General features: G+C 33.6%; 1 protein-coding gene across 1 annotated transcript in view; it reads left to right on the top strand.

Moving 5' to 3' along the window:
- Positions 1 to 26,638, top strand: part of LOC132724315 (structural maintenance of chromosomes protein 3-like) — a gene marked incomplete at its 3' end in the record, with an annotated part of 32,815 nt that extends 6,177 nt beyond the window's left edge. Inside the window, 25 exon segments of the mRNA XM_060709156.1 lie at positions 1,061 to 1,099; positions 1,502 to 1,641; positions 2,373 to 2,452; positions 3,128 to 3,206; positions 3,904 to 4,021; positions 4,678 to 4,792; positions 6,412 to 6,553; positions 8,475 to 8,639; positions 8,857 to 8,978; positions 10,375 to 10,519; positions 11,873 to 11,941; positions 13,423 to 13,526; positions 14,563 to 14,662; positions 15,671 to 15,831; positions 16,639 to 16,780; positions 19,090 to 19,240; positions 19,903 to 20,003; positions 21,097 to 21,297; positions 21,794 to 21,985; positions 22,404 to 22,587; positions 23,548 to 23,618; positions 24,930 to 25,019; positions 25,483 to 25,569; positions 26,154 to 26,297; positions 26,570 to 26,638. Of these exon segments, the coding sequence (XP_060565139.1) occupies positions 1,061 to 1,099; positions 1,502 to 1,641; positions 2,373 to 2,452; positions 3,128 to 3,206; positions 3,904 to 4,021; positions 4,678 to 4,792; positions 6,412 to 6,553; positions 8,475 to 8,639; positions 8,857 to 8,978; positions 10,375 to 10,519; positions 11,873 to 11,941; positions 13,423 to 13,526; positions 14,563 to 14,662; positions 15,671 to 15,831; positions 16,639 to 16,780; positions 19,090 to 19,240; positions 19,903 to 20,003; positions 21,097 to 21,297; positions 21,794 to 21,985; positions 22,404 to 22,587; positions 23,548 to 23,618; positions 24,930 to 25,019; positions 25,483 to 25,569; positions 26,154 to 26,297; positions 26,570 to 26,638 (3,011 nt within the window).
- Between the last annotated feature and the right edge of the window lie 1,257 nt (positions 26,639 to 27,895).

Raw genomic sequence — 27,895 nt, 5'->3', positions numbered from 1 at the left:
AGGTCACATTGACCTTGTAGGTAAAAACGGTTTCCGATCAATTAACTAAAAATGCTTAGGCCTTGGAACTTCAAACTTTGAATGATGATTGGTCATGACCAGCAGATGACCCCTATTGAGTTTTGGGTCAAGGGGCAAAGGTCAAGGTCACATTGACCTTGTAAGTAAAAACGGTTTCTGATCAATAACTTAAGAACACTTAGGCCTAGGAACTTCAAACTTGGTATGGTGATTTGTCATGACCAGCAGATTACCCCTATTGATTTTGGGATCAAGGGGTCAAAGGTCAAGGTCACATTGACATTGTAAGTAAAACCGGTTTTTGATCAATAACTAAAGAACACTTCGGCCTAGGAACTTCAAACTTGGCATGGTGATTGGTCATGACCAGCAGATGACCCCTATTGATTTTGGGGTCAAAGGTCAAGGTCACATTGACCTTGTATGTTAAAACGGTTTCCGATCAATAACCAAAGAAGCCTTAGGCCTAGGAACTTCAAACTTGGTATGGTGATTGGTCATGACCAGCAGATGACCTATTGATTTTGGGGTCAAGGGGTCAAAGGTCAAGGTCACATTGACCTTGTAGGTAAAAACGGTTTCCGATCAATTAACTAAAAACGCTTAGGCCTAGGAACTTCAAACTTTGTATGATGATTGGTCATGACCAGCAGATGACCCCTATTGAGTTTTGGGTCAAGGGGTCAAAGGTTAAGGTCATGACCAGTAGATACTTGATAACCCTTATTAATTTTTTGATCACTGGGTCAGAAGTCATGCATAATAACCTTATCACATGACTAATTGGCTGCTGATAGGGGGCATACATGTTTTACAAACATATCTTGTTGAAAATAGCTTCCTTGAAATTATAATTGCATGAAAATAGACACTGTCATCCGAGATCTTTCTTCAACTGTAAAGCGTGACATTTTCAGTTTTTCACTGTGACAGAATACTGAACTGAACCAAAGAATAATAAATGTTTAACTCTATAAACCTTTCTCATGCTGTTAACCTTTATGATGAAGATTGATTTTATTGAATATTTATGTTTCAGTTGGAAGAAATGGATCTGGAAAAAGTAATTTTTTCTATGGTAGGTAATCATGTATTAGAATAATGTTGTACACACATCTTAAAAATACTTTTGTCAAATTGATTAAGAGTTCACTGACAGTAGTTATTTTTTGGCACAAATAAAACATTAACTTATTTTCTTGGACTTGAAGGTTGTGTTTTATATTAAAAAGAAAAAATGTAAAAGTCTCTAAAAAGACACTTAAAAAAATCAGTTGCTTGACTGGGATTTGAACTCCAGACCTCTCACATTCTTAACGAGCGTGTTACCCCTGGACCAAGTGCTTCCAATAATAAAGTTATAAGAAAAAAGTCAGAAGTAAACCAAATCATTCTAAATGTAGATTTTCAATTGGGGTAATAATAGCTGAGCCAGATTCTTAACAACCTGTGGTATATTATTAAACTGTTTTGATTTCAGCTATCCAATTTGTTCTGTCTGATGAATTTAGCCATCTTAGACCAGAACAGAGACAGGCATTGTTACATGAAGGAACAGGTCCAAGAGTTATCTCAGCTTTTGTAGAAGTTATCTTTGATAACTCCGATAACCGTATACCTGTAAGTATATTGTCATTAATTAACAATCTTTAATTCTTATAAGTGATTTTAGATCCTGTATGTCTTAAATGTAATCTATATATATGTAATCATTAAAATATATGCATTCATTTCTTATTGAACAATTTGACTTAGTCTTTATAGAAAATAAATTTCTAATTACCTCCCTTTATTTACATTAAATGTTAAATTCCGTAATATCTTTATAAATAATGCATTTGGAACTTACAATATCGATAAATCTTAATTTGAGCATCATATTTATGATATAAAACCATATAAAAAATTGTGTTACAGGATCTTTAATGCTTAATATCAGAGCCCTTAATTTACAATGATTCGAGCCAAATTTCGACCACTTTTCCCTCCCAAATTATGAAATATTCTTACCCTATTTTTTTAAATAATTTGTAATGTTTATCTATCTACATGTCTAAAGCTAGAGACCATGCTATGATATATGTTTGTTCAGGGGAAAAAAACAATGTTGAATTGTGTCAAAAACAAATTCAGTGTTAAAAATGCCTTATGTTAAGGAAGCTATAATCTTGTAGATACACTCTTGTGTCCCTCCTGGAACTAATCAGTACTAAGCAATAAGTATAAATATTGATTTTTCTCAAACTTATATTTCTAGTTTCATGTGTTAACCACTGGGTCATACTATCACTTATAAATTCTTTCATTAAAGCTGGGCTGATTTATTAAGTAATGGTATATTAATTTTGTAGATTGATAAAGATGAGGTGGTGTTACGTCGAGTTATTGGCTCAAAGAAAGATCAGTATTTTCTGGATAAGAAAATGGTCACGTAAGTAAATTTCATTTAATTGATTTTTTTTTCATTAAAAAAAATCACGAAAAGATTCAATCAAATATTCCTCTGTAAACTAAATAAGCCGCATCATGACAAAATCAACGTAATGCGTTTGAGACCAGCATGGATCCAGACCAGCCTGCGCCTCCGCGTAGTCTGATCAGGATCCATGCTGTTGGCTTACAAACCCTATTACAAGTAGAGAAACTGATAGCGAACAGCATGGACCCTGATCAGACTGCGCGGAGGAGCAGGCTGGTCTGGATCCATGCTGGTCGCAAATCCATTATGTTGGTTTTGCCGTGGCACGGCTCAAATAATGTTTTGACAATTTGTGGGTATCTGTATGTCATATTTTCTATTCAGCTTACGATATATCGTACATTTTTCATCAATGATAGCCCTATGATTATTGTAGAAAATACACAAATTTTATGCCACAAGTAAGACAAGAAACATCATGGTTTAAGATACTATACAAAAATAGCAATTTATCTTTAATAAATGTTTGATTATATATGTATTACCATTGTTATACAAGCTTTCATATTGTGCTTAACTTTTGGTCATATTCTTAACATTTTCCAGCTTGTAGTGTAGCTAACATACAAATATATATATGGTTCATCAGGAAAACTTATATAGGAATGTATATATTGTAAATTTCAGTAAAGGAGATGTAATGAACTTATTAGAAAGTGCTGGCTTCTCCAGGAGTAATCCATACTACATTGTGAAGCAAGGAAAGGTGAGTAATACATTGTTATATCATAATTTTTGGTGAAATTAGTGTGGTTGTAATGATAACTTGTCATAGACATCCTAAACACAAAGTTTCTTCTTGGTCAAATTCTGTATGCTTATCGCATTTTCCAGGGAGCTTGTAGCATATAAATGGATTACATTTTTCCACTCCATCTGTATTAAATGCTTTATGCAGGATAGATTGTGTTCGTAAGATAAGAAATTAATTATTTCAGATAGTTTTAGATAGTTGCTTTTGGAGAGATGGGGAAAGCTGTCTTTGATACTCACCCCTGGCCATCTTGATTCCATATTAAGGTCACACTTTGGTCAAGTCTTAGACAACCTTTCTTTTTCACTCAATCCATTTAGGTAATGCTTTGAAACTTAGAATTTATTTTTTAAGACTCATAACCACCTATTGTAGGCAGGAGAATGTAACATTTTTGACAAAAATATGTGCCCTTTTAGGAATACTTAAGACTTACCTCTCTCACCCCCCCCCCCCACCACCACCACCCCCCTCCTCCTTCCATGTCTAGACAAGAGTGCATAACTTTTTCATATATTTTGAAATAGTTTGGGTCCTTTTATAGTTAAATACTGATAGTCTTATCATGCTGCCATGTAAATGCATTTTGGTAAGATTTTATTATTTTAAGGTGTTATAATTCGTTGTTTTTTTCCCCGGGCCATTTCAGATCAATCAGATGGCAACAGCTCCCGATTCACAGAGGTTAAAGTTGTTAAGGGAAGTGGCAGGAACAAAAGTATATGATGAAAGGAAGGAAGAAAGCAAAGATATTCTCAGGGAAACAGGTAATTTACACTGAGTTTAGAATATTCTCAGGGAAACAGGTAATTTACTCTGAATTTAGAATATTCTCAGGGAAACTGGTAATTTATACTGAATTTAGAATATTCTCAGGGAAATGGGTAACTTACAATTAATTAAGAATATTCTCAGGGAAACAGGTAATTTACTCTGAATTTAGAATATTGTCAGGAAAACCGGTAATTTATACTGAATTTAGAATATTCTTAGGGAAATAAGTAATTTACAGCCAATTTTGATATTCTCAGGGAAATGGGTAATCTACACTGAATAGGAAGTGGTAATTTATCCTGAATTTAGATATTTTCAAACAAAACAGGTAATTTATACTTCATTTACTCATCTCAAGGAAACAGCAAATTTATACTGAATTTTATTCTAAAATTTGCTTTTATAGGTCATGATTGTTATTACAAATGAGCTATATACATGTATTCAGTATTAACTTAAGTTTATGGTTATATGCCTTTTGATTTATTGATGGTAAGTGCAATGTTGCACTGATAAGTAATTGTATGTTAGAATAACCTTGAAACTGTACACTACATGTATATGGATATGTGATAATTGTATACATGCATGTGCTTTAATTCAGTCTTCTATTTATAAATTTATGAATTAATCACATTGACTGTTTCAGAGGGTAAAAGAGAGAAAATAAACGATTTGCTGAAATATATTGAGGAAAGACTGGCCACATTAGAAAATGAAAAGGAAGAGCTGAAAGAATATCAAAAATGGGACAAGATGAGAAGGTATAGTTATTTTTCTTGTGATATTTTATCTTAATATTATCATACCAGTGATTGTTTTCAATGCATTTTACAGCCGAATAAAGGCTGAATCCCCTAGCTCAAAATAGGTCTATTTTCCCATAAAAATGCAAATATTTTCCCCTAAAATACCTTGTGCTCTTCCTTACAAGAACAGTGACATAACAGTATCTGACTTATATCAGCTAAATTATTGAAAACTGTCCCTATAGACAGCCTCTGCATGTTAAAATGAATTTTAAAATGAAAATTTTATAAAAATGAGTTGGTAATTTCCATTCTCAGTTGTTGGAATCAGATTTCAGGTTTCCCCCCTTTTCTGATTTATCTTGCTATATTTTTCCAATTCGGAAAGCCACAGGCTGTTTTGAAAATAGGGGAAAAAATCACTTCATACAGTCACAAATGTATTGTCATTATACTGCATTCAGAAGCTGTACACAACGAGGAATACAAGTTAAAAATCTCTGCATAAATAATAAATATTGTCAAATAATGTATTCATAAATAATCAATACATTTTGTATTCAAATATCAGCCATAGTCTGTCAGAGTATGCACCAAATATGAGTGTATCATAATAGAGGTGTCATCGATAACGATTTTTGTATCGATATATCGGTAATGAATTATCGGCGATACAGCGATATATCGATTGCCAGGCTAAATTTTAGCTTTTGATCTTTTTAAATGTTTCCTAAGGACACTGACAAAGCAGTTATATTAAGACAAATGCAAAAAAGATAAACTATGAAAACTGAACAATTTGTTTCTTTTTTAATCATATAGCTATAAATGCAAACTATAAAGTTTAAAGCCTTTTCCATTTTACTTTTGTTGTTGTTGTTGCTATTACGTAGTTACTGATCATGCTAAGTCCCGTCCTTGCCATTCCAATTAAGCCAGATTTAATTGGCAAATTATAGTGTTAAGAACCTGAATAATTATTAAAGTTTAACATTTTGTAACCATAATTTTTACAAAGAAACACTGACAAATTTTTCTCGGCATTTTCCCTTTTTAAAATCTGAATTGAGGGGTCTTGACATCCACTTAGTAGACGTGCGAGATTACAACGAAATTAGGCAGCATTCGTTAGAGACACTGGGAGGTAACTTTGGCACTGATTTCCTTTTTCATTTTAGAAAAAAAATGTTTCTGGCTTCCAGTACTTTATATGTCGCATTTATTTTGACATTTGGCGACAGTAAACAGGTCTATCAGTTATATAAATCCTGTTCGCTAAAGTCTCTTTAGCTAAAAATATATGTGCATTCGATATCCGATATTTAAAAAATGGAATTGATATTGAATCGGATAACAAAGATCGTTGATACACCGATTTCGATTGAATCGATGACACCCCTATATCATAACAGGACCTTGCTGGTATTTTTGATGAAATTTCCTTCTCAATATGAATTTAAACAAATTAACGCTTGAAAACTTGTAATTACACAAATAATTGTTATTTATCTATGAAAACCAGGTTTTGTCTTTGATCAGTGTACATTTGTAAGCGATGGAATACTTGATTGGCGTTTTGAATACTAGCAACAGATGTCAGTTAATTATTGTTGTATTTATGTCCTATATTTTAGATCACTAGAATACACGATACACGACCATGAGTTACGCGACACTAAGAAGAAACTTGACGAGCTTCAGGAGAAAAGAGATAACAGTGGAGCACAGTCACAAAAGTTCAGAGACCTTCAACAAGCCGCCAATGATAAAGTCAAGGTATTTAATTTACCTGTTGGTACGTAATTTATCTGTTGGTACGTAATTTACCTTTGGGTATGTAATTTATCTGTGGGTATGTAATTTACCAGTGGGTACGTAATTAATCTGTTGGTATGTAATTTACTTGTGGGTATGTAATTTACCAGTGGATACGTAATTTACCTGTTGATAGGTAATTTATCTGTTGGTACGTAATTTATCTGTTGGTACGTAATTTACCTGTGAGTATGTAATTTACCAGTGGGTACGTAATTTACCTGTGAGTACGTTATTTACCTGTTGGTATGTAATTAACCTGTGGGTATGTTATTTACCTGTTGGTATGTAATTTACCTGTGGGTACATTATTTACCTGTTGGTATGTAATTTACCTGTTGGTACGTTATTTACCTGTTGGTACATAATTTACCTGTGGGTACGTAATTTACCTGTGGGTATGTTATTTACCTGTTGGTGCATAATTTACCTATGGGTATTTAATTTACCTGTGGGTATGTTATTTACATGTTTTGTATATATATATTTTTACAAAGGCCACAACTACTGTGCCATTTTTTTTATAAAAAAATGTATATATATTATTTGGACCTATGTATCAGTGCAACAAACCTAAGCTTAGGTTAAGCCACTTTCCATGGCTTTCTTACTGAACATGAATGTCTGTTATGAACTTAATTTGGGGGGGGGGGATAAATATTAACCATTAATATTATTAAAGAGGATTGGTGTTCTATTTGTAAAATGTTTGCCTATCAAACTAAGAGTGTAGGTTTGAGCTGCATTAAGGTAACAACCAGGTTTCTTCATGGCTTCAGAGCTGGTTAGTTTCCGGTACAGACTCAAACATGCATAAATAACCATATAAACTTTAATTGAGCTAGATTGGGTATGTTCAAACTAGTTACACCATGATTTATTAATGCTATTGCAACTTATTAATTATGCCCCCCTTCGAAGAAGAGGGGGTATATTGTTTTGCTAATGTCGGTCTGTCTGTCTGTCTGTCGGTCTGTCCGTCGGTAGACCACATGGTTTCCGCTGATTATCTTGAAAAGTATTTATCACAAAGTCTTCATATTTCACATAGTGATTGGTCATAACTAGTAGATGACCCCTATTGATTTTGGGGTCACTAGGTCAAAGGTCACAGGGACCTTAAATGTCAAAATGGTTTCCGCTGATTATCTTGAAAAGTATGTATCACAAAGTCTTCATATTTCACACAGTGATTGGTCTTAACTAGGAGATGACCCCTATTGATTTTGGGGTCACTAGGTCAAAGGTCAAGGTCACATGGGCCTTAAATGTCAAAATGGTTTCCGCTGATTATCTTGAAAAGTATGTATCACAAAGTCTTCATATTTCACATAGTGATTGGTCATCACTAGTAGATGACCCCTATTGATTTTGGGGTCACTAGGTCAAAGGTCAAGGTCACAGAAGCCTTAAATGTCAAAATGGTTTCCGCTGATTATCTTGAAAAGTGTGTATCACAAAGTCTTCATATTTCACATAGTGATTGGTCATAACTAGTAGATGACCCCTATTGATTTTGGGGTCACTAGGTCAAAGGTCAAGGTCACAGGGGCCTTTAATGTCAAAATGGCTTTGGTTGATTTTTCCATAATTACCAATTATGTGAGTCAATGGCTAGAAAGGGGGGTATATGTGTCGTTCGACATTCTTGTTGTAGAACAATTTTTATATATTTTGCTGACAATTTGCAATATTTTTAAGTCGCAGTTTCATCCTATAGTTGAACTTCTAAATACTAAATAATGTAGTTATTATCTATAGATTACTTGTAAATGTCAAACTAAAAATAAACAGTACTGAAATAGTCAAAAGAATATATATGTATTGAAATAACATGTCAAGTTAAGTAGTAGTTAATGATGACCTTTCATTATGTCTATAGTCAATCAACAAAGATCTGCGCGAGTTGAAGACACGTATGCAGACAGTGTTTGATGAGAAGGAACAACTTCAGACTGAGAACCAAGAACTCACCAAACAGAAAGCTAAACTTGAACTCACCATTAAAGATATACAAGATGATCTAGAGGGAGATGCCAAAGCAAAGGTTTGTGTGTTTGGAAGAAACATTGTATTTAAAAGACCAAAAAAATGCCTTGTTTTCATCATACATGTAATTTCTTACCCAAAGTGCAAAGGTGAATGTTTTCAGAAATATTCCTGTTAATTTTAGGACTCACAAAATGGTTTTTGTGTTGTTTATGTGTAAGGTTGTTATTTGCAAAATATTCACTTCTCTGAACCTTTTGATTTTGATCTCACAGAAAAAGTTGGAGGAAGATTTGAGAAAGGTGAATGAGAAAATTGCTAAGACACAGACATCTTTAGAGAACATAACACCTCAGTATGAATCTTTGAGAGACCGTGAAGAGGATGTGACCCAACAGTAAGTATCTACTAGTAACATTGATTATATATATGAGCCGCGTCACAACAAAACCAACGTAATGCGTTTGTGACCAGCATGGATCCAGACCAGCCTGCGCATCCGCGCAGTCTGATCAGGATCCATGCTGTTTGCTGTCAGTTTCTCCACTTGTAAAAGAGTTGGTAAGCGAACAGCATGGATCCTTATCAGACTGCCCTGATGCGCAGGCTGGTCTGGATCCATGCTGGTCGCTAACCCACTTTGTTGGTTTTGTCGTGACGCAGGTCATATATTTAGTTGTTGAAGGCTTAAGATTTGTAATGTCTTCTTTTTTTCAACTTTGAAATTCTAAAGAATTGCCTGATGCAAGTTTGCTAAACTGTATTCTTGATTAGAATATGCGTTACAGCCCATTTTACCCTTAACCTGCTGATTTTATTAAATGGACTCGTCCAGCTTTCATTTTAGGAACTTTTCATTATCAGTTTAAGGGATATCAGGATGAATATTTGAATTATGTCAGGCAAGAGTATAGAGCCCGGTCAGACTGCATAGACATGCAAAGTGGCCTGGCTTGATACTGGTGGAATTAAAGTTCGAGCAGGTTAAGGATGAAAAAAGCTAAAAGGTCATATTTGGGTTGGTTCATGTGACTGTGTCATTTGGCAATTTGTCTAATAAAGGACATGCGTGAAGTAACCAAGGGATCAAGAGAACATTCATGACAGCTTTGAATGTAATTTAACAATAAAGGTTGACCTATGTTATATCCTTGAAATTACATTGATGTTGGGGGGCAAAAAGCCAGTATCGTTGAAGAATAATTTTAAAAAAAGGGCAAAATTGTCACATGTTTGATTTTAATTTTCAATTTATTGTTAGATATTTCAATATTTGTTCACAGATTGATGTGATTTTAGTATGATAATATTTTATGATATGTGCAATATCTAAATAAACTTGAACTTGAGTTTATTTCTAGTAATATAGGCCTCGGGCCCAAAATACAAAGTACAGCAATACAATCAAACAATAGAGTGACAAATTGTAAAATACGTTTTTATAGCAACGTGTAATGGATTGAATTATTAAATGATTATACAATACCAAGTTCTTTCTTTCTTATTTTTATTAATATCTGATATAAATATTGAGGGATTGATATTACTTCTTCTGTTATTGTTGATGACATTAGAGAATAAAGTAAATAATTGTAATAGTGATGTAACCGTGTAGCTTTTAAAAAAAACAAAACAGCTCCGATATTGTTATATAGTGAACATTGGAATAAAAAATGATATTCATCCTCAATAACATAAATATTTGTCTTTTAGCGATGAAATTAAATCTGTACATCTAAATGTAACATGTTATCAAGTAAAATCGATAAATCGTGGGTTACATATATAAACAGGTTACAAGCATCAGAACAGAGGAGGAAAGAGTTATATGCTAAACAAGGGCGTGGCAATCAGTTTACTTCCCGAGATGAGAGGGATAACTGGATCAAGAATGAACTCAAATCCCTTAACAAAGCTATCAAAGACAAGGAAGAACAGGTCTTGTGTTTGTTTGTTTGTTTTTTTGTTTGTTTATATTTTTAATTTCAAATTTTCGTTGTATTGGCCTCAAGTAATGTACAAAAAGAATGGATAGTAACAAATTAAACTTAAGATATACCAGGGTTGTAATTAAGTTGTTTTTTTTTTAAGACGGTTCATTTTGAATTTGAGGCTGTTATTTTTGTTTTAATATCACATATAGCAAAGAGTGTTTTCTAAGTTTTGAGACGACCCAAAATGCATTTGAGACAGTCATTTTGGCCTCCTGCCACCTCTTAATGACAACCCTGTATACTATGCTCATCCATGAGTAAAATATTTTAGTCACAAATATTAATTGAAATCTATAAAATTCTTACTAGATATGTCTAATTTGAGTAAAAAATGAATCAACTATGTATGGGAAATTCTGTCCCATATTTCAGGTCAAGTGAAGGTGGTCCTTTCTTAAAAAAAACTGCCAGTTTCATATAATGTGAAGGGTTTTAAACGTAGCATATCTACTTTGTGTTTAGTCAAAACATGTATATTTTATATTTCATAAGAGACGGTGTAGTAGTTATCAATATTTTCTATTATCAAATTTAAGCAAAGAATATCTTGAACAGTATTGTTATGACTACCAAATCTAATATTTTATGTATTATGGAAAATAAGGACTCAAACTTCTCTCAAAGTTAAAATTTAAAGAATTAAAACCAAGTAGAATAAAGTGTAATGTTCAGAACAAATTATGCAATGGTTTTGACAATATCCACAAACTTTTGCCCTAGAATTTGCTTAGTTTGAACTGTAATTTTATAGACTTTGATAGAACTTTGCTAGTGTTTGTCATTTCCTACTTCAAACTTTCAGTATTATGAGTATAACTATCATGTTGATTAAGCAGTTTAGAAAATGTTCAATACTTAAGACATATAAATTTCTACTTTATTATTTGATACAGGAGACAACCAAATTATTATGTAATAGTTAAAAGCTAAAAAGTAACATATATATTTAAGTAAATTGACAAGTTGCTACAGTTTAGAGACAGGAAAAGGGAATATGAGTTTATTCTCATAAAGTTAAGTGTAATGGAAGTATATAATTGAGCCGCGTCACAACAAAACCAACAAAGTGGGTTTGCGACCAGCATGAATCCAGACCAGCCTGCGCCTCCGTACAGTCTGATCAGGATCCATGCTGTTCGCTTACCAACTCTATTACAAGTGGAGATACTAACAGCGAACAGCATGGATCCTGATCAGACTGCGCGGATGCGCAGGCTGGTCTGGATCCATGCTGGTCGCAAACACACTTTGTTGGTTTTGTTGTGACGTGGCTCATATATCTGGTATATTATAACAGATTAGAAAGTTGACAGAAGACACTGGGCAAGAAGAAAAGAGAAGGGATATGCTGGAAACAAGAATTACAGTAAGTTTATTAGTTTATTACAACTCATATAAATTTGTAACATGTTGATCATTTTCAGCATGGAGGTAATCTGAAAATACAGATAGTTCAAGATTTTTACAATATTTACCTCCCTTGCCAGAAGTGGCAGCCATTTTGTTATTAGTCCCCTACTGGTTTTGACCGGAGGGGACTTTAGGTTTACCCTCTGTCTGTCTGTCCATCTGTCAGTCCGTCCGTCCTCAAAACTGGATCCCGCGATAACGCAAAAAGTACTAAAAATATTTTTATGAAACTTGATATATTGATAGATGGCAGTATGGAGATTATGCACGTCTTTTTCTTTTGTTCCTATGTTGAAAATCTGGTTGCTATGGCAACAAATAGTCTGAAAATATGGCAAATTTAACACATAAACTGGATCCAGTGATAACTCAAAAAATACTGAAAATATTTTTATGAAACTTAAAATATGGGTAGATGGCAGTCTAGAGATTATGCACATCTTTTTTTTTCTTCCTATGTTGAAAATTCTGGTTGCTATGGCAACATAGCCTGAATTTCAAGATTTCTGATTTAAATTTTTCAGCTTTTTCACTATAAGTTCTTTATTTCTTAAGGTGTTTACTTCAAACTTTAAATATAAGTTTCTGGTCATCAACCACATCATATGTGACAAGGTTTACAACTTTAGCACAAAAATTATCAGTATTACCTCCCTTGAACTTAGAATTTTTATGAAAAAAAATGTTGTCTTTTTTAAATAACTTCTTTATTTCCTAATGTATCTACTTCAAACTTCATATATATGTTTCTTATTATCACTCAACATTTTTGAGAAGGTTAAATACTCTAGCAAGACTATTTTCAGAATTATGTCCCCCTTAAACTTAGTTTTTTTTTCGAGAAATTGGTATTTTTTACTCCAACATCTTCATTCCTTGTAGGATTTACTTTAAGATCCCTCATCGTAATAATATGACTAGGTTGTATAAACATAATTTCCTTACTAGGCAGGGAAACTTAACACATTACTGTGATATAGACAAACTTAGAAATCAAAAGATTTAAGTTCATTCATGTCATTCATTCACTGGTAAAATTGAATGGCCAATGGCCCATCAGAATGTCGCCGGGGTTCTAACCGGTAGGGGACTTATGGATTGCTTGCAATACTATAATTGCTTGTTACATTTTGATATAAACATTAGCTTTGTTTAGTGAAAGGTGACATTCAAGCATGCAGTATTTTATGTTAATTCAGTCAGCTTAACTTGAACGGCTATTTATAACAATAATATATATTAATACACCAGTAGTTTATACTGCCTTCATAATTTTTGTTATGTTGTTACCTTTTGTTTGAACTTATATGATTCCCTGAATTGTTTTTAAGGATAATACAAGTTTTTGCCCCTTTTGGTTTCTTTTATTTTAAAAGCTGTTCCATATTGATTGATATTTGATTATTTTAATTTGTACATATACAATGTATTTTTCAGGAAATTAATCAAAAAGTTGAACAACATAAAGACATTATCGAAACAAACAACAAAAGTTATAATGAGATGAAGGCCAAGAAAGATGAACTGCAAAATGAAAGAAGGTATTGTGTTATACTTGTGAATGGACCTGTCCAGTGTTTACAGATTTATGTTTATTGGCTTACTTGTTATCCAATTGCTACACTGAGATATACATAGTCACTGGTTGACCTGGTCTGCACAAAAGAACACATGGTTTTGTTTGTGAAACTGTTTGTGAGCAGTTGACCTAGCAATGCATGGAAAAGGTGTTCCGCTACAAAAAACCGGAAAGGTCCATACCATGCTAGTGTCTGATATTACAAAATTTATCAGGCAAGGCTAAAAAGAAGAAAAATTTTGTGCCATGCCTTACAAATTCTGTAATATCAGACACCTGTTTGCTATTCTATTTATCATGTTTGCAGTTTTGATATACATTTCTTTCTTTAAGTTTCAAATGAAACAAAAACCTCTCATGTGCGTTAATATGCCAAGGGTCATATTGTTATTCAACTGTAAGAGAGACTTTTTAAGTCCACATATATATTTGATGCAAAGTTTATATATATATATCAGTTCAATATTTTCAAACTAGAAAGAGGTAAAATTTTCCATTCTCTTCATTTTATTTCATTATGTATTGATGAGAAATCTGATAAAGTAGAGGGTGACTGATAAAAGCTAAATTTATGACATCAAATTCAGGCATGCACTTTATCAACAGAAATCAATGTAGTGACATGATAAACCTATGTATGGGCAGCATTCAGTAAGCAGAAACTGTAAGATAATCAATAGATAGGCATGAACCTATTAATATATAAAAAATGCGGCTATGTACATGATATGATTATCTTGAAAAGGCAACCTTGCTTCTGTTGCTGTTGATATATAAAACTGAATTTGCAGTTTGGCTGCTATGGCTTCAAATTGTGTTAAAAATATTTTAACCTTGTAAAATAACCTGTTCCTTGGCAAACAATGCAAAGTAGAATGTTTCTACATTAGTCAGACTCTTGTTCACATTAAAGTCCTATCTATCACACCTCTTTAATATAACATTATGTATGATGAAATAGTTTGGTCAGCAATGCTTTAATTGTTTGTTATTTACAGTGCATTATGGAGAGAGGAGAACGCATTACAACAAACACTTGTATCTCTTAGAGATGAACTAACCAAAAAAGAGCAAGGTCTGCGATCAATGACAGGAAAGGTAAACAATATTTTGTATAGAAATTTAAATTTAACCCTTATACTGCAGTTTGTGTGATGGTTTTTCTCTGCTTTTGAATTTGGGACAGTCTGTTTAAATTTTAAGGAGTTTTGAGTATCAAAATACCAGTAACCAAAATTAAGCTACCAACGGAATAAACCCTTATCAGACTGCATGGATATACAAGCTTGCCTTGCTCTATATTGATGTCAAAGGCAAATTACATTGTGTTTTCAGCATGATAAACTTTGTGACATCTCCCTTCCAGAATTCTTTCCTGTGAGGGAGCTATCCAGTTAGCTAACAGAATGTCTGAAATTCTACTCCGGTGCCTTGCCTATGCTTGAAATATTTCACATAGGGATACTTGAGGTCTTCCCCCATTAGCAAAGCTGAAAGTTGCCATATGATCTCTGACGTAAAATCTTACCAAAAAAAACTCTTCCTGTAAATTGCTATTTTGTGACCTAAAAAGCAGGCCCTAAAGAAATTGATATCCTAACTTTTTATATTGCAAAGAAAACCAATATGGAAATACTGAAAGGGTACAGTGTATGATAGATTATCAAGTTACAAAATGAAGCAATATTCTAATTAAAATTTCACAGACTGAACTTGTGAACTAAGTTTCATAGGTGAATAACATACAATGAGGTAACCACTGCTCTATTGAATAAACAGTGGTGATTGGATAAAGAATTATTGAAAAAAGAAAGAAATATCTTTTGTTTATTACATGGGTGTTTGACCATATACATTAACAATTATGCCACACTTTTTCCAGAAAGATTTGACTGAATAGAAATATTTGATATAAAAGCATTGTTTGGTTCATTGTTTGTGCTTAGGGGAGTAGGGTAAAGTTTCTGTTTTATAACATTGATTTCTTTTAAGTATTAGACAACATTGAATGTGTTTTCAAAAGTAAACAGATTTTCACCAAGCCATGAAAAAATAGGCATATTTGAAAAGAAAATATCATTTTGGCATCTGTGTTTTATGTTTTAGGCAACATTGAATGGTATCAGCAGTGTTCAGAAAGTTCTACAGTCGTTCAGGGACCGTAACATTAACCAAGATCTCATTAACGGATACTACGGGACGCTCATCCAGATGTTTGAATGTGACAAAACATTCTTCACATGTGTAGAGGTCACCGCTGGAGGGAGGTAAATTAAGGGATTTTTTAACAAAACATCACTGAAATTTCCAATTCCATGGATATGGGTCATGTTCCCAAAATCATGGGGAAAAAAACCTGAGTTAAAAGCTGAAATTATAGTTTCAAATCCTTATATTGGATGGAGAAAAAAGTTCAATGTGTGGAAGTTGTCAAGTTATAGTGTGGTTGGTTCCTCCTAGTTACCACTTGTTTAACCTGATATAATACATTGAGTTGCATCTTTTTTCTTTCTCCATCGTGCTGAATATTTTATCCATATTTAAATGTTTACACAGAATTAATTTTAGTTTGACTTTGCGGGTATAATAAGCTTATAGAGTAACCAATTAGTACTAAGCAATGAGTGTAAAGTTTCATGCTCCAGCAAACAGCTGCTTTGCTTTGACAGGTTTGAACTCATGTGGCCAGCAATCTTTAGATCTCTTTAGGGTTTCAGTGGGGGTTTGATTAGAATTGTGAATTTTTGGCCAGGTTGCACAGGTTCAAACCCGGGTTATAGTATGATGAATGTCGGGGGCGGGGAAAAACTTTTCATACCAGTTTTCTCAGCAACTACTTATCACAGCCTCTTGATATTTGGCATACAGCATCGAACACATGTTCTCATACTATGGGATTTGATTTCAGGTCTGTTAGTTATTAGTTAGTTATTTACAATTATAACCCTCCTTTGGCACGGCTGTGTCAATTGGGATTTTTGACCAACTAGCAAGAAAACTGATATAATTTTCAATTGCTATTAAGACTGCATATCAGCTATAAATATCAAGAAAAGACATCTGGTTTATTTCAGGTTATTCCATCATATAGTAGACAGTGATCAGACAGGTACAGCTATTTTGAAGGAGATGAATAGACAACATTTACCAGGGGAGGTAACTTTCATGCCTCTTAACAGATTAGATAACAGGGACACAGTCTATCCAGAAACTAATGTAAGTATATATAGATAATTTATAGCTTGTTTTGTACATAAAAGTGACTTATTAGTCCCCTACCGGTTTACCGGAGGGGACTTTAGGTTTACCCTCCGTCCGTCTGTCTGTCCGTCAGTCCGTCCGTCCACAAAACTGGATCCCGCGATAACGCAAAAAAGTACTGAAAATATTTTAATGAAACTTGATATATGGATAGATGGCAGTATGGAGATTATGCACGTCTTTTTCTTTCCTTCCTATGTTGAAAATTCTGGTTGCTATGGCAACAAATAGACTGAAAATATGGCAAATTTTACACATAACCTGGATCTCGCGATAACGCAAAAAGTACTGAAAATATTTTTATGAAACTTGATATATGGATAGATGGCAGTATGGAGATTATGCATGTCTTTTTCTTTTCTTCCTATGTTGAAAATTCTGGTTGCTATGGCAACAAATAGACTGAAAATATGGCAAATTTTACACATAACCTGGATCCCGCGATAACGCAAAAAGTACTGAAAATATTTTTATGAAACTTGATATATGGATAGATGGCAGTATGGAGATTATGCACGTCTTTTTCTTTTCTTCCTATGTTGAAAATTCTGGTTGCTATGGCAACAAATAGACTGAAAATATGGCAAATTTTACACATAACCTGGATCCAGTGATAACACAAAAAGTACTGAAAATATGTTTATGAAACTTGACATATGGGTAGATGGCAGTATGGAAATTATGCACATCCTTTTTTATCTTCCTATGTTGAAAATTCTGGTTGCTATGGCAACAAATAGACTGAATTTCAAGATTTCTGATTCTAGTTTTTAAGTTTTTTCACTATAAGTTCTTTATTTCTTAAGGTATTTTCTTCAAACTTTAAATATAAGTTGCTTGTCTTGAACAACATCATATGTGACAAGGTTTACAACTCTAGCACAAAATTTATCAGAATTACCTCCCTTGAACTTAAAATTTTCATGAAAAAAACATTGTTTTTTTTAATAACTTCTTTTTCTGAATGTATCTACTTCAAACTTCATATAAATGTTTCTTATTGTCACTCAACATTTGTGTGTGTTCAATACTCTAGCAAGACTATTTCCAGAATTATGCCCCTTTTGAACTTAGGCTTTTTTTTGAGAAATTGGTAATTTTTACTCCAACTTCTTCAATCATGATAGGATTTTAAAAATGTTATATTTTGATAACAGGGATGTTTAAAAAATAACTTTAGAGTGTCCTTCAGTATGTCTGTCTGTACATAAAAACTGTTTCCTGTGATCACTTTTAAAGAACTTTTTCAACAAATTTACTTAAAATAGGAACCTAAGTGAATGGCCAATGGCCCCTCAGAATGTTGCTTGGGCTCTTACCGGTAGGGGACTTATGGATTGCTTGCAATACTATGATAATTGCTTGTTTTTAATGTTATAGTGTCTGTTGTTAATTTTGAAGATTTCATAATTTTAAATACCAAAACTGAGTCACCAACACATGTATATGAGCCGCGTCCTAACAAAACCAACATAATGCGTTTGCGACCAGCATCCGCGCAGTCTGATCAGGATCCATGCTGTTTGCTATCAGTTTCTCTACTTGTTAAAAGGTTTGTAAGCGAATGCGCAGGCTGGTCTGGATCCATGCTGGTCGCAAATGCATTACGTTGGTTTTGTCATGATGCAGCTCATATCTCAATCTTTCTTGGAATTAAGACCTGCAAAAAATGTTGGTGGCAGTGAACCGTTTCAAATCCAATTAGAGAAAATACATTTAAACAAATTATCTGGCAAAGTAAATTTAACAAATAAAAAAAGTATTGAATTAAGAAATTTCTGGTTTACATCAACCAAACTTTCTAACATTTTGTGTAGCATAATTCCTGACCTCTCCTGCAATAAATGTTGTAAAGCTTCATGTGCAATGAAAGTAGTTATAACTGAAAAATTTTAATTTCTGGTATGTTTTTGTGAGTGAGAAAAATGATTCAGTCATTGCATGTGATAGGAGACTGAAAAATTTCAACCCTTTATCAATGGTTGATTATCTTTTAAAATGTTATGACTATAATACATATGTTTAGGAAATAAAAATGATTTTTTGATGCATTGTTGGTGAAGAATGCAAAGTTTAAGGCATATATATTTTGCTTGTAAGTTTGTTGGTTAATTGGGTGATATAAATGTTAAATATGTAAATATATATACCTTATATTGCTGTATCAGCAGATAAGCAATGAATTACTATTGCCAAACAATGGTGAGCTGAAGGAATTTTTTTAGTCATAAATTTAAATTGAATCAATGGTTTATATATTTCAGGATGCCATTCCTATGATAAGCAAACTCCGTTACGATGATAAATACAGTCCTGCGTTGAAACATGTCTTCTCTAAAACTCTAATCTGCCGAAGTATGGAAGTGGCCACACAGATAGCTAGGACTCAGAACCTTGACTGTATTACACTTGATGGTCAGTCTGTAAATTATTTTCTTATGTTAAAATTGTAAACTTTTAAGTGGCGGCATTGCCGAGTGGTTTACACATCAGACTTGTAATCTAAGGATGGTTCAAACCACTTAAAAAGGGACACCATTGTTTCCTTGAATAAAAAACTTTAAACTAATAGCTCAGTACTAGTTAAGTTACAGAAATGGATTGGAACGCATGTTTATAAGCTTAAAGCTTCCTACATAATTGAACTAAAATGGATTCTGTGGCCCCTGTGGCTTAAGGGTTGCTTTTTTTAATGGTTGAGGAGTAAGAATTGCAGCAATCGTTTATCCCTGCATGCTCATAAAAAGCGACTAAATGGATTTGAATAACTGGAGTCTATGCATCTCTTAGCTACAGCAGATGGTGTGGTTTTGACCCCATGGTTTTGCTTTGAAGATTCTAACATCCGATGTTAGCCAAACTCATCGTTCCTGATTTGGTGCCATATGAACTATACTGTGTTGGTGCACTGTAAAACAAAAATACAAATTCTATATAAACTTAATAATATAACACTAATAGTATTCACATGTTTTGTGATAATCCTTATTTCTTACACTTTTTTATGTTTCAATAATTGATTCCATGAACTTGTGTAACTAAAGTGACATTTGCTGACAGAATGATATCTATTACAGGTGACCAGGTATCAAGAAGAGGTGCTCTTACAGGTGGTCACTATGACAACCGAAGATCTAGACTTGATCTCCACAAATCAAAGGAAGAATATGCACAAAAGGTACATGTTTCTACAAAGTACATAAATAGAGCTTTAATAGAGCTGTGATAAAATTATATCTCAAACTTTTCTTAATGCTGTGAAGCGTGGCATTAGGAGTTTTAAATTTCTTTATCTAATACTATCAAATAAGATTTTCAGATGATTAAACTACTATTAAGTTTGGTCATCATGTATACGCAATTGTAACTGCTGAAGGTACTGTATTCCTAGAAATGTTCGCGTATACAATATTTCACATTTTTCACGAGGCAAACTTTTGCGGATTGGTAGTAACAGTGAATTCCGCTGATATTAAGTCGCTACGGCCTAAATTACAGTTTTAAGAGGCTACTTTTTTGATGCATGACCTTGCCTTTGGGCACATTTAATTGACTGATGTCGAAAAACTTGATATAGACATAAAACTCTCAACTATTAAACCAGTACACGCTAAATGGATGATTAATGCCTTTGAAAAAATCAAACAGAGAAAAGACTTGATTAAATGTGGCTGGTACTGTTCTGAGATGTAAATCAATTTACTGTAAATGATAATGACTGTCATGACACTTTCTATTTTGAATGTAATAATGATGCAAATTCATAAAAAATTCATGAATACTCAAAAAAGAAGGAAAAAAAACAACACTTTTTGGACAAAAAAGAACAAAATCTTAACAACCAAAATTAAAGGGTATTTACAGTATTCATTTTGTACTTGATTAGCCTAGTTCACTTCAAGCAGGATAGAAGCCATATGATACAGGCCTTCTCAGACCAATTCATGGAACTGTTACTATTAAAATTGGGGCGTTCGTGGCAGAGTGGTTAAGGTCGTTGACTTTAAACCACTTGCCCCTCACCGCTGTGGGTTCGAATCCCGACAGGGACTTTGGATTCTTTCATGTGAGGAAGCTATCCTGCTAGCTTACGAAACGTCGGTGGTTCTACTCGGGTGCCCGTTCGTGCCTGAAATAATGCACGGAAGGGCACCTTAGGTCTTTCTCCACCAGTAAAGCTGGAACGTCGCGATATGACCTATACTGTGTTGATGTGACGTAAAACCCAAAACAAAACAAAAAAAACTATTGAAATTATGTAATGTTTGTAGGTTGCCCAACAAGATAGCCAGTATTGTGAGCACAAGAGTAAGCTAGAGGAGATAGAGGGACAGATCAATAACCTTGTGTCCGAGATGCAGAAAATGGAGACAAGAAATAGCAAGAACAGGGACAACTTTGAGAAGATGAAAGCTGATGTGAGGCTTATGACAGAAGAGTTAAAGAACTTACAGAAAACTCAACCAGGCAAAGTAAGATAATAAAAAGTATTTGAGCCGCGTCACGGCAAAACCAACATAGTGCATTTGCGACCAGCATGGATCCAGATGAGCCTGCGCATCCGCCCAGTCTGATCAGGATCCATGCTGTTCGCTATCACTTTCTCTACTTGTAATAGAGTTGGTAAGTGAACAGCATGGATCCTGATCAGATTGGGCGGATGCGAATGGTTGGTCTGGATCCATGCTGGTTGCAAACCCATTATGTTGGTTTTGTCGTGACGCGGCTCATTTGTATTTTATTACATCACAGGTTTAGTAATAGTTTTTCAGTCACATTTGACTGTTTGCAGTAATTATTTTTTTCTTTTAATTAGTTGCTGGTGCAATTTTAAATCTGGAAGTAACTACTGTGAGCTTCTCTACATATTTCAGAAGGATTTTTTTTCACTATTATTGGCTTGGGTTAATGAAATTTATAATAAGTGTATAGTTATTATGGTATATGTATAGATTTGACTATTTACAGGGAAAAAGTGTAGTCAACTTACAGAGTAGTTTAGAAGCCATGAAGGGAACTGCCCTGTCACTGAAGGAAGAACTGGGAACCGATCTCCTGTCTCAGCTGAGTGTAGAAGACCAGGAGGAAATGGATAAACTGAATGATCAAATCAAAACTCTTACCCAGCAAAATAAAGATTCACTCAAGGAAAGAATAAAGGTATGTATTTCGGTGCAAAACAGATTTTACTAATTTTGAACAGCATGGCATTTTATTTCAGTTTGGCTTGTTGTACAGGTACGTTTATGGAATGGTATTTAGAATATTTGTGTGTTTCACAGTGATTGTTATAATTAGCATGTTACAAGTTCTGAATAGAAAAATTACCCTATTACTACAGTTATACTGTAGAAAAGGAAATTATATATTCAATCAGCAAGCTATTAAAACAAAACATATTTTGTTATACCAATGTGCATGCTAGTGCCTGATATACTGGATGGAAATGGACCTTCAGATCTTCTCCTTAAAGTTGGCCATGATCATTAGTTATGATAACATAGTTTTGTATAAGGTAAATAAAGTAAACAAAAAGAAAGCTAAATTTTAATTGTAGTCTACAATTATTTACGCACAGCTTGAAGGTGAGAAGAACAAACTTGAGAACTTGCTGCAAAACAACCTGATGAAGAACAGGGAGCGTATCTTAGGGGAGATGCAGGAGGAGGCTGTGATGAACCGGAAAGAGAGACTGACAACCTCAGCTGAAAGTCTCGGTAAAGTTGACCAGAGACTCAGTGAAATAAAAAATTCTATGAAAGGTATGCTTACTCTGTCTGTCATTTCAATGTTTGCTGTAAGGTTTTTAAAGTTGATAAAATGCCCCTATTGTGGCTGATGGATGGAGCCACCGATATCCCTCTGTGATCATAAGAGGCGACTAAATGGGTTTGAATAACTTGAGTCTATGCATTTCTTAGCTCCAGGTTAGGTGGTTTTGACCCCTGGTGTTGTTTTAAGTTTTTAACACCCGAGGTCAGCCAAAATCATCTTTTCCTGTTTGGACACCATAAGACCTAGATAATGTTGGTGTGCAGTAAAACAAAACAAACAAATGATAGATGTCAGTTTCTGTTAAAACATGATCAAAATATCATTTCATCAATTAAAAACTTACATTAAGATTAAGGACACTTTGTTTCGGTATATATTTTATTTACTGTTGATCAGTCCTTAATGTTACAAAATCTACACTTTAAACCAGTTCGGACCAAGGCTCGCTGACATATTGGTGATGTCTGATCATGGTCTGAATTGTTAAGATATTCGGTTGGTACATATATTAAATTTTTTTCCTAAAAATGATCTGTGGTTTTATCCAGATTGAAAGAATAAGTCCATTTGAATTATTAAACGGAAAGGTTTAAGTTGTCTTAAGTAATATAATGAAGCAGAATGCTGAGAATAATGAAAATGATGCTACTTTGTAATTCGATGATATCTTTGTTCTGTTCTAAAACTTTATTATGTTATGTTTTGACTTTTATTTGTCATGTTCTATGCTTTTGACGTCAAAACAATCATAAAAAATTGGGATTAAAATTAACAAGCATGTCAAGCTGGTAACTTATATTTTAAACTGTGAATTAGTAATGTTTTTCTATCCCGATATGAAATCTTCTAGTTTTTAGCTGCGAGGTTAGTGCTAATTTCAACCACAGTAACTTTATCAATTAACACATTCCAGCAGTTTTATTAGAATGTACCTGATGACTTTTCAGATTTGGAAGATAATTTAGAAAAGTTGAACAAAGAACAAAAGGAACTGCAAAATAATATAGAATACTGGAGGGTAAGTGTGATTTCACAAGTGAATTTAGATATGTTTCTCTAGTTAAAAAAAAATAACAGATATGTATAATTATTTATGTAAACATCATCCTTTATAATGTGAATCAAGTTCATTGGAGTTTGTGTTAGAATTTTCTTTTCATATTGGTTGAAAGCTGAGGGGAAGTGCAGTGCACATGAACCATAACTCTAATTACGGAGTTATTGCCCTTTGTAACTTTTTCATTGCTTTTTTTGTTCGGACCAAAACTTGAAGACTAATGGTTGGAATTCAATATAACTTCATACAATGGTCAAGCACATTAAGAGGAAGTGCATGGCACAAGAACCATAACTACATCTTGATTAATTACAGAGTTACTGCCCTTTTTTGGTACTTTTCCTTGTGCGGAGCATAACTTGAAAACTACTGTTTGGAATTCAAAACAACTTCATACAATGGTCAAGCACAATAAGAGGAAGTGCAGTGCCAAAGAACCATAACCCTATCTGAAGTAATTCCAGAGTTATTGCCCTTTGTTACTTTTCCATTGCTTTTTTCATGTCCAGAGCATAACTTGAAAACTGCTAGTTGGAATTCAATACATTTTCATACAATGGTCAAGTATATTGAGAGTAAGCGCAGGGCACAGAAACCAGAACTCTTTCAGAGTTTTTGTCCGTTGTTACTTTTTATTTTCCAGTGCATAAATTGAAAAATAATGGTAATAACCATAACTCTATTTTAATTTTTACAAGGTATTCTGTTACTAGTAATTCCCTCATTTCTGAAGCAGTCTTGAGGGGGGTATTTATCACAAACCGCCTCCGTGGTCGAGGGGTTAGAGTCGATGACTTCTAATCCAGTTACCTCTGGCGTGGGTTCGATCCTTGGTAGATGCTTTGGTAGTTTAGCTCGGAGGAAGGTAGTGTAGTACTGGTGTAACTCTCCAGGAACGATGGTTAGGAAACTACCCGCCTATATGACTGAAATACTGTTTGGAAAAGGCGTAAAATGAAACAAACAAACAAACAAAATAACGACTGTCATTAGTGCTTGGCATGTGTATATAAATCATGTTATGTGCATTATATTGCACTTTTGACTGAAACTGCAAATATTTTATTCAGCAACACTTTCTCTTTTGAAAACAAACAAATAAACATCACATCTAGTGATAGTTCTAGTTTTGTTATGTTTTTGGGGGAGTTACATTTGCATAATAGCACATGTGTGGATAAACATGGTGTGAGGTACCCAGGCGGGTACTGTAGAGTAAGTCCAGGGTGCACCAGGGGGAGAACTGTTATATATGTTTGTTGTATGTTACAGGGTCAGGAGAAAGAGATGCAGGATAAACTAGGAGAAGATTCTAAGGAACTGGATAAGATGACAAATAAACAAACTGTTCTTCTTAAAAAGGTACCTACATTCATCACCATTTTTTTTCTCTCCCTCTTTCAAAAAGTAATACATTTGACATTGCTTTTATGTGACATCAGTGAAATTTTGTGCAGAGTCTTGAGAAGTGAAATAAGTAATTATGTATGGTAACATCAAGTTTTTAAATGGTGAAAAAATTCTGTACTTTTTGCTTACAAGTTTACCGTAATTTTGAACTATTAATGAAATTCTTAAGTAAATTAGATGTTATTTACATGTGTATGTAACTCATTTTGGTAACATACTGTATTTCTATGTATTCAGTATTCATATTGTTGAAAGCTGAAAAATTTACCTACTTTATTTGTCTGATTTGTCTATGTTGACATCTTCAACTAAAATCGTAACAATTTCATTTTATAACTAGACGTGCAGCCTCTTTTCTTAGATGTAATATGCATTAAGAAGATCCTTTCATTATGTTGAATTTAATTGATTGTAGAAAGACGAGTGTATGAAGAAGATAAGAGAGTTGGGATCTCTACCCAGTGATGCTTTTGAGAAATATCAGAATCTGGGATCTAAACAGGTAACATTTTAGCTTGAGCTTCAGAGGAAAATGGAACTATTTTGACACTCTTGTTGGCATTATTTACTTCTTTGTTCACAAAAATCATCAAAGATACTCATTTCACAGATTCATCACTAGTTTGCTGTGCCAAATTTGGAAAATTAAATGACCATACATTTAAAGCCAAGAGAAGGTAACCCTATCAAGCCGTATTGTCTACCTTGATTATGTGGCGTTGAGAATTGTGAAATGTGCTACTCATTTTGTACATCTTTTGTTTGCAGATGCTTGGAATACTAATTGTTGTGCACTTATTCTATATTTTAATGACTATATTAAAGTATTATTACCCAGTCGTAGTGTCCAGTTTTTGGCCTGTGTTTCTCAAAATATTGGCTAATACAACATGTACTTCTTAAAAACTTGAGCTTAGTCTTGATACAAGTATCACCCCAGGCTGCCAATAGATATTGATTCTAGCTTGTGTGAGTTATTAATTGTATAAGCAATAGTGTTTTTTTATGTGTTTTCCTAAGTTTGTGTTTTTAATGAATACAAAAATTTGAATTTCAATACATATTTTATTTTTTCTGTGGTTTTAGCTGTTTAAAAAGTTGGATCAGTGTAATGCTGAACTTAAAAAATACAGCCATGTTAACAAGAAAGCCCTCGATCAGTTTGTCAACTTCACTGAACAGAAATCTAAACTCATCAAGAGAAAAGAAGAGCTGGACAGAGCCCATACTGTAAGTTATATAGTTTCTCAGTCATAAAATTTAGTGATTTTATTGTGCATCCAGTATTTTAAGTTAAAAGTAATATTTTTTTATAACTATGTGACTAAATTTGTGTTAAAAACTATCAAGCGAACATATCCTTTTATAAAACAACAGTTAAACAAAAATTTATTTTGGCGATGAAAAGAAAATATCTGGAAATTTGTAAAGCATCTGTTGTTCAATGATTACATGCTATGAGATTCAATTTTTACATGACTATTTTTAATGTTATATTTCAGTCTATTCTTGACCTAATGAGTGCTCTTGATCATCGGAAATATGAAGCTATCCAGCTAACATTTAAACAGGTACCTTTGAAAATATTAAAAATTTTCTCTTTTAGTCAGTTTAATGTTTTATTAAATGAGGCCAAGCATTATTAGCAAATGGTCAAAATACTGAATGGTGAAGATAGGTGATTTGGATTCATTCCCAAATCTTGTGAAGGATTTTGAATTCTATGATATGAGGAAGCTATCTGGAAGGACTGTGGTTCTACTTAAATACATGTATTTATTCCCTCATGCCTGAAACAATGCATAAAGGGGCACCTGAGGTCATCTTCCACAAGTAAAAAGGTCATGCTGCAGCAGTGTATAACAAGTAAAGTATATGCATAGCATTTACAAATTCTGGTGGTTATTGAAAAATATGCATAGCATTTACAAATTCTGGTGGTTATTGAAAAATATGCATAGCATTTACAAATTCTGGTGGTTATTGAAAAATATGCATAGCATTTACAAATTCTGGTGGCTATTGAAAAATATGCATAGCATTTACAAATTCTGGTGGCTATTGAAAAATATGCATAGCATTTACAAATTCTGGTGGCTATTGAAAAATATGAAAATAACTTTTTTATTATGCTGTGGATAAGATCGAATTCTAACACCCTTTAGATTATTCCCCATTCAAACAGATACGACTGAACCGCCTCCGCGGTCGAGGGGTTAGAGTCGATGACTTCTAATCCAGTTACCTCTCTGGCGTGGGTTCGATCCCCGGGAGATGCTTTGGTAGTTTAGCGCGGAGAAAGGTAGTCTAGTACTGGTGTAACTAACTCTCCAGGAACGATGGTTAGGAAACTACCCGCCTATATGACTGAAATACTGTTGGGAAAAGGCGTAAAATGAAACAAACAAACAAACAGATACGACTGTTGAGTGCATTACATGATATATGCACGGCATAAGAGATAAAGCTTACAGGTCATATAATGTCAGATATGATAATCATCCAAAGAAGTCATGAAAATTACTTCTAGCGATAACCATTTCATGTGCGTTGTAGTATATTATATTAATGTGCTTTATTATAAATCACTCATACTAGTGTTGCATCTAGAATTTCAAAATTATGGAGGATTGTTACCCGCACAACTGAAAAATTTGGGGGATTTGAAAAAAAAATGTAGGGGACATGCCATGATGTAACAATATGATCATTTAAATTGTTTTTTTGTCGAAAAAAAACCCAGAGAACTAGATGCAACACTGCAGACCTATCAGCCTTCATGATTATATTCCTGTGCATTATTCTACAAGACATTCAAAATTGATATC

Source organism: Ruditapes philippinarum, unplaced genomic scaffold (genome assembly GCF_026571515.1).
Source record: "Ruditapes philippinarum isolate M1 unplaced genomic scaffold, ASM2657151v2 ctg4307_1_1_1_1, whole genome shotgun sequence".
Classification (NCBI taxonomy): Eukaryota; Metazoa; Mollusca; class Bivalvia; order Venerida; family Veneridae; genus Ruditapes; species Ruditapes philippinarum.
Note: the sequence above shows the minus strand (reverse complement) of the source record. Positions and strands in the feature narration are given on the sequence as shown.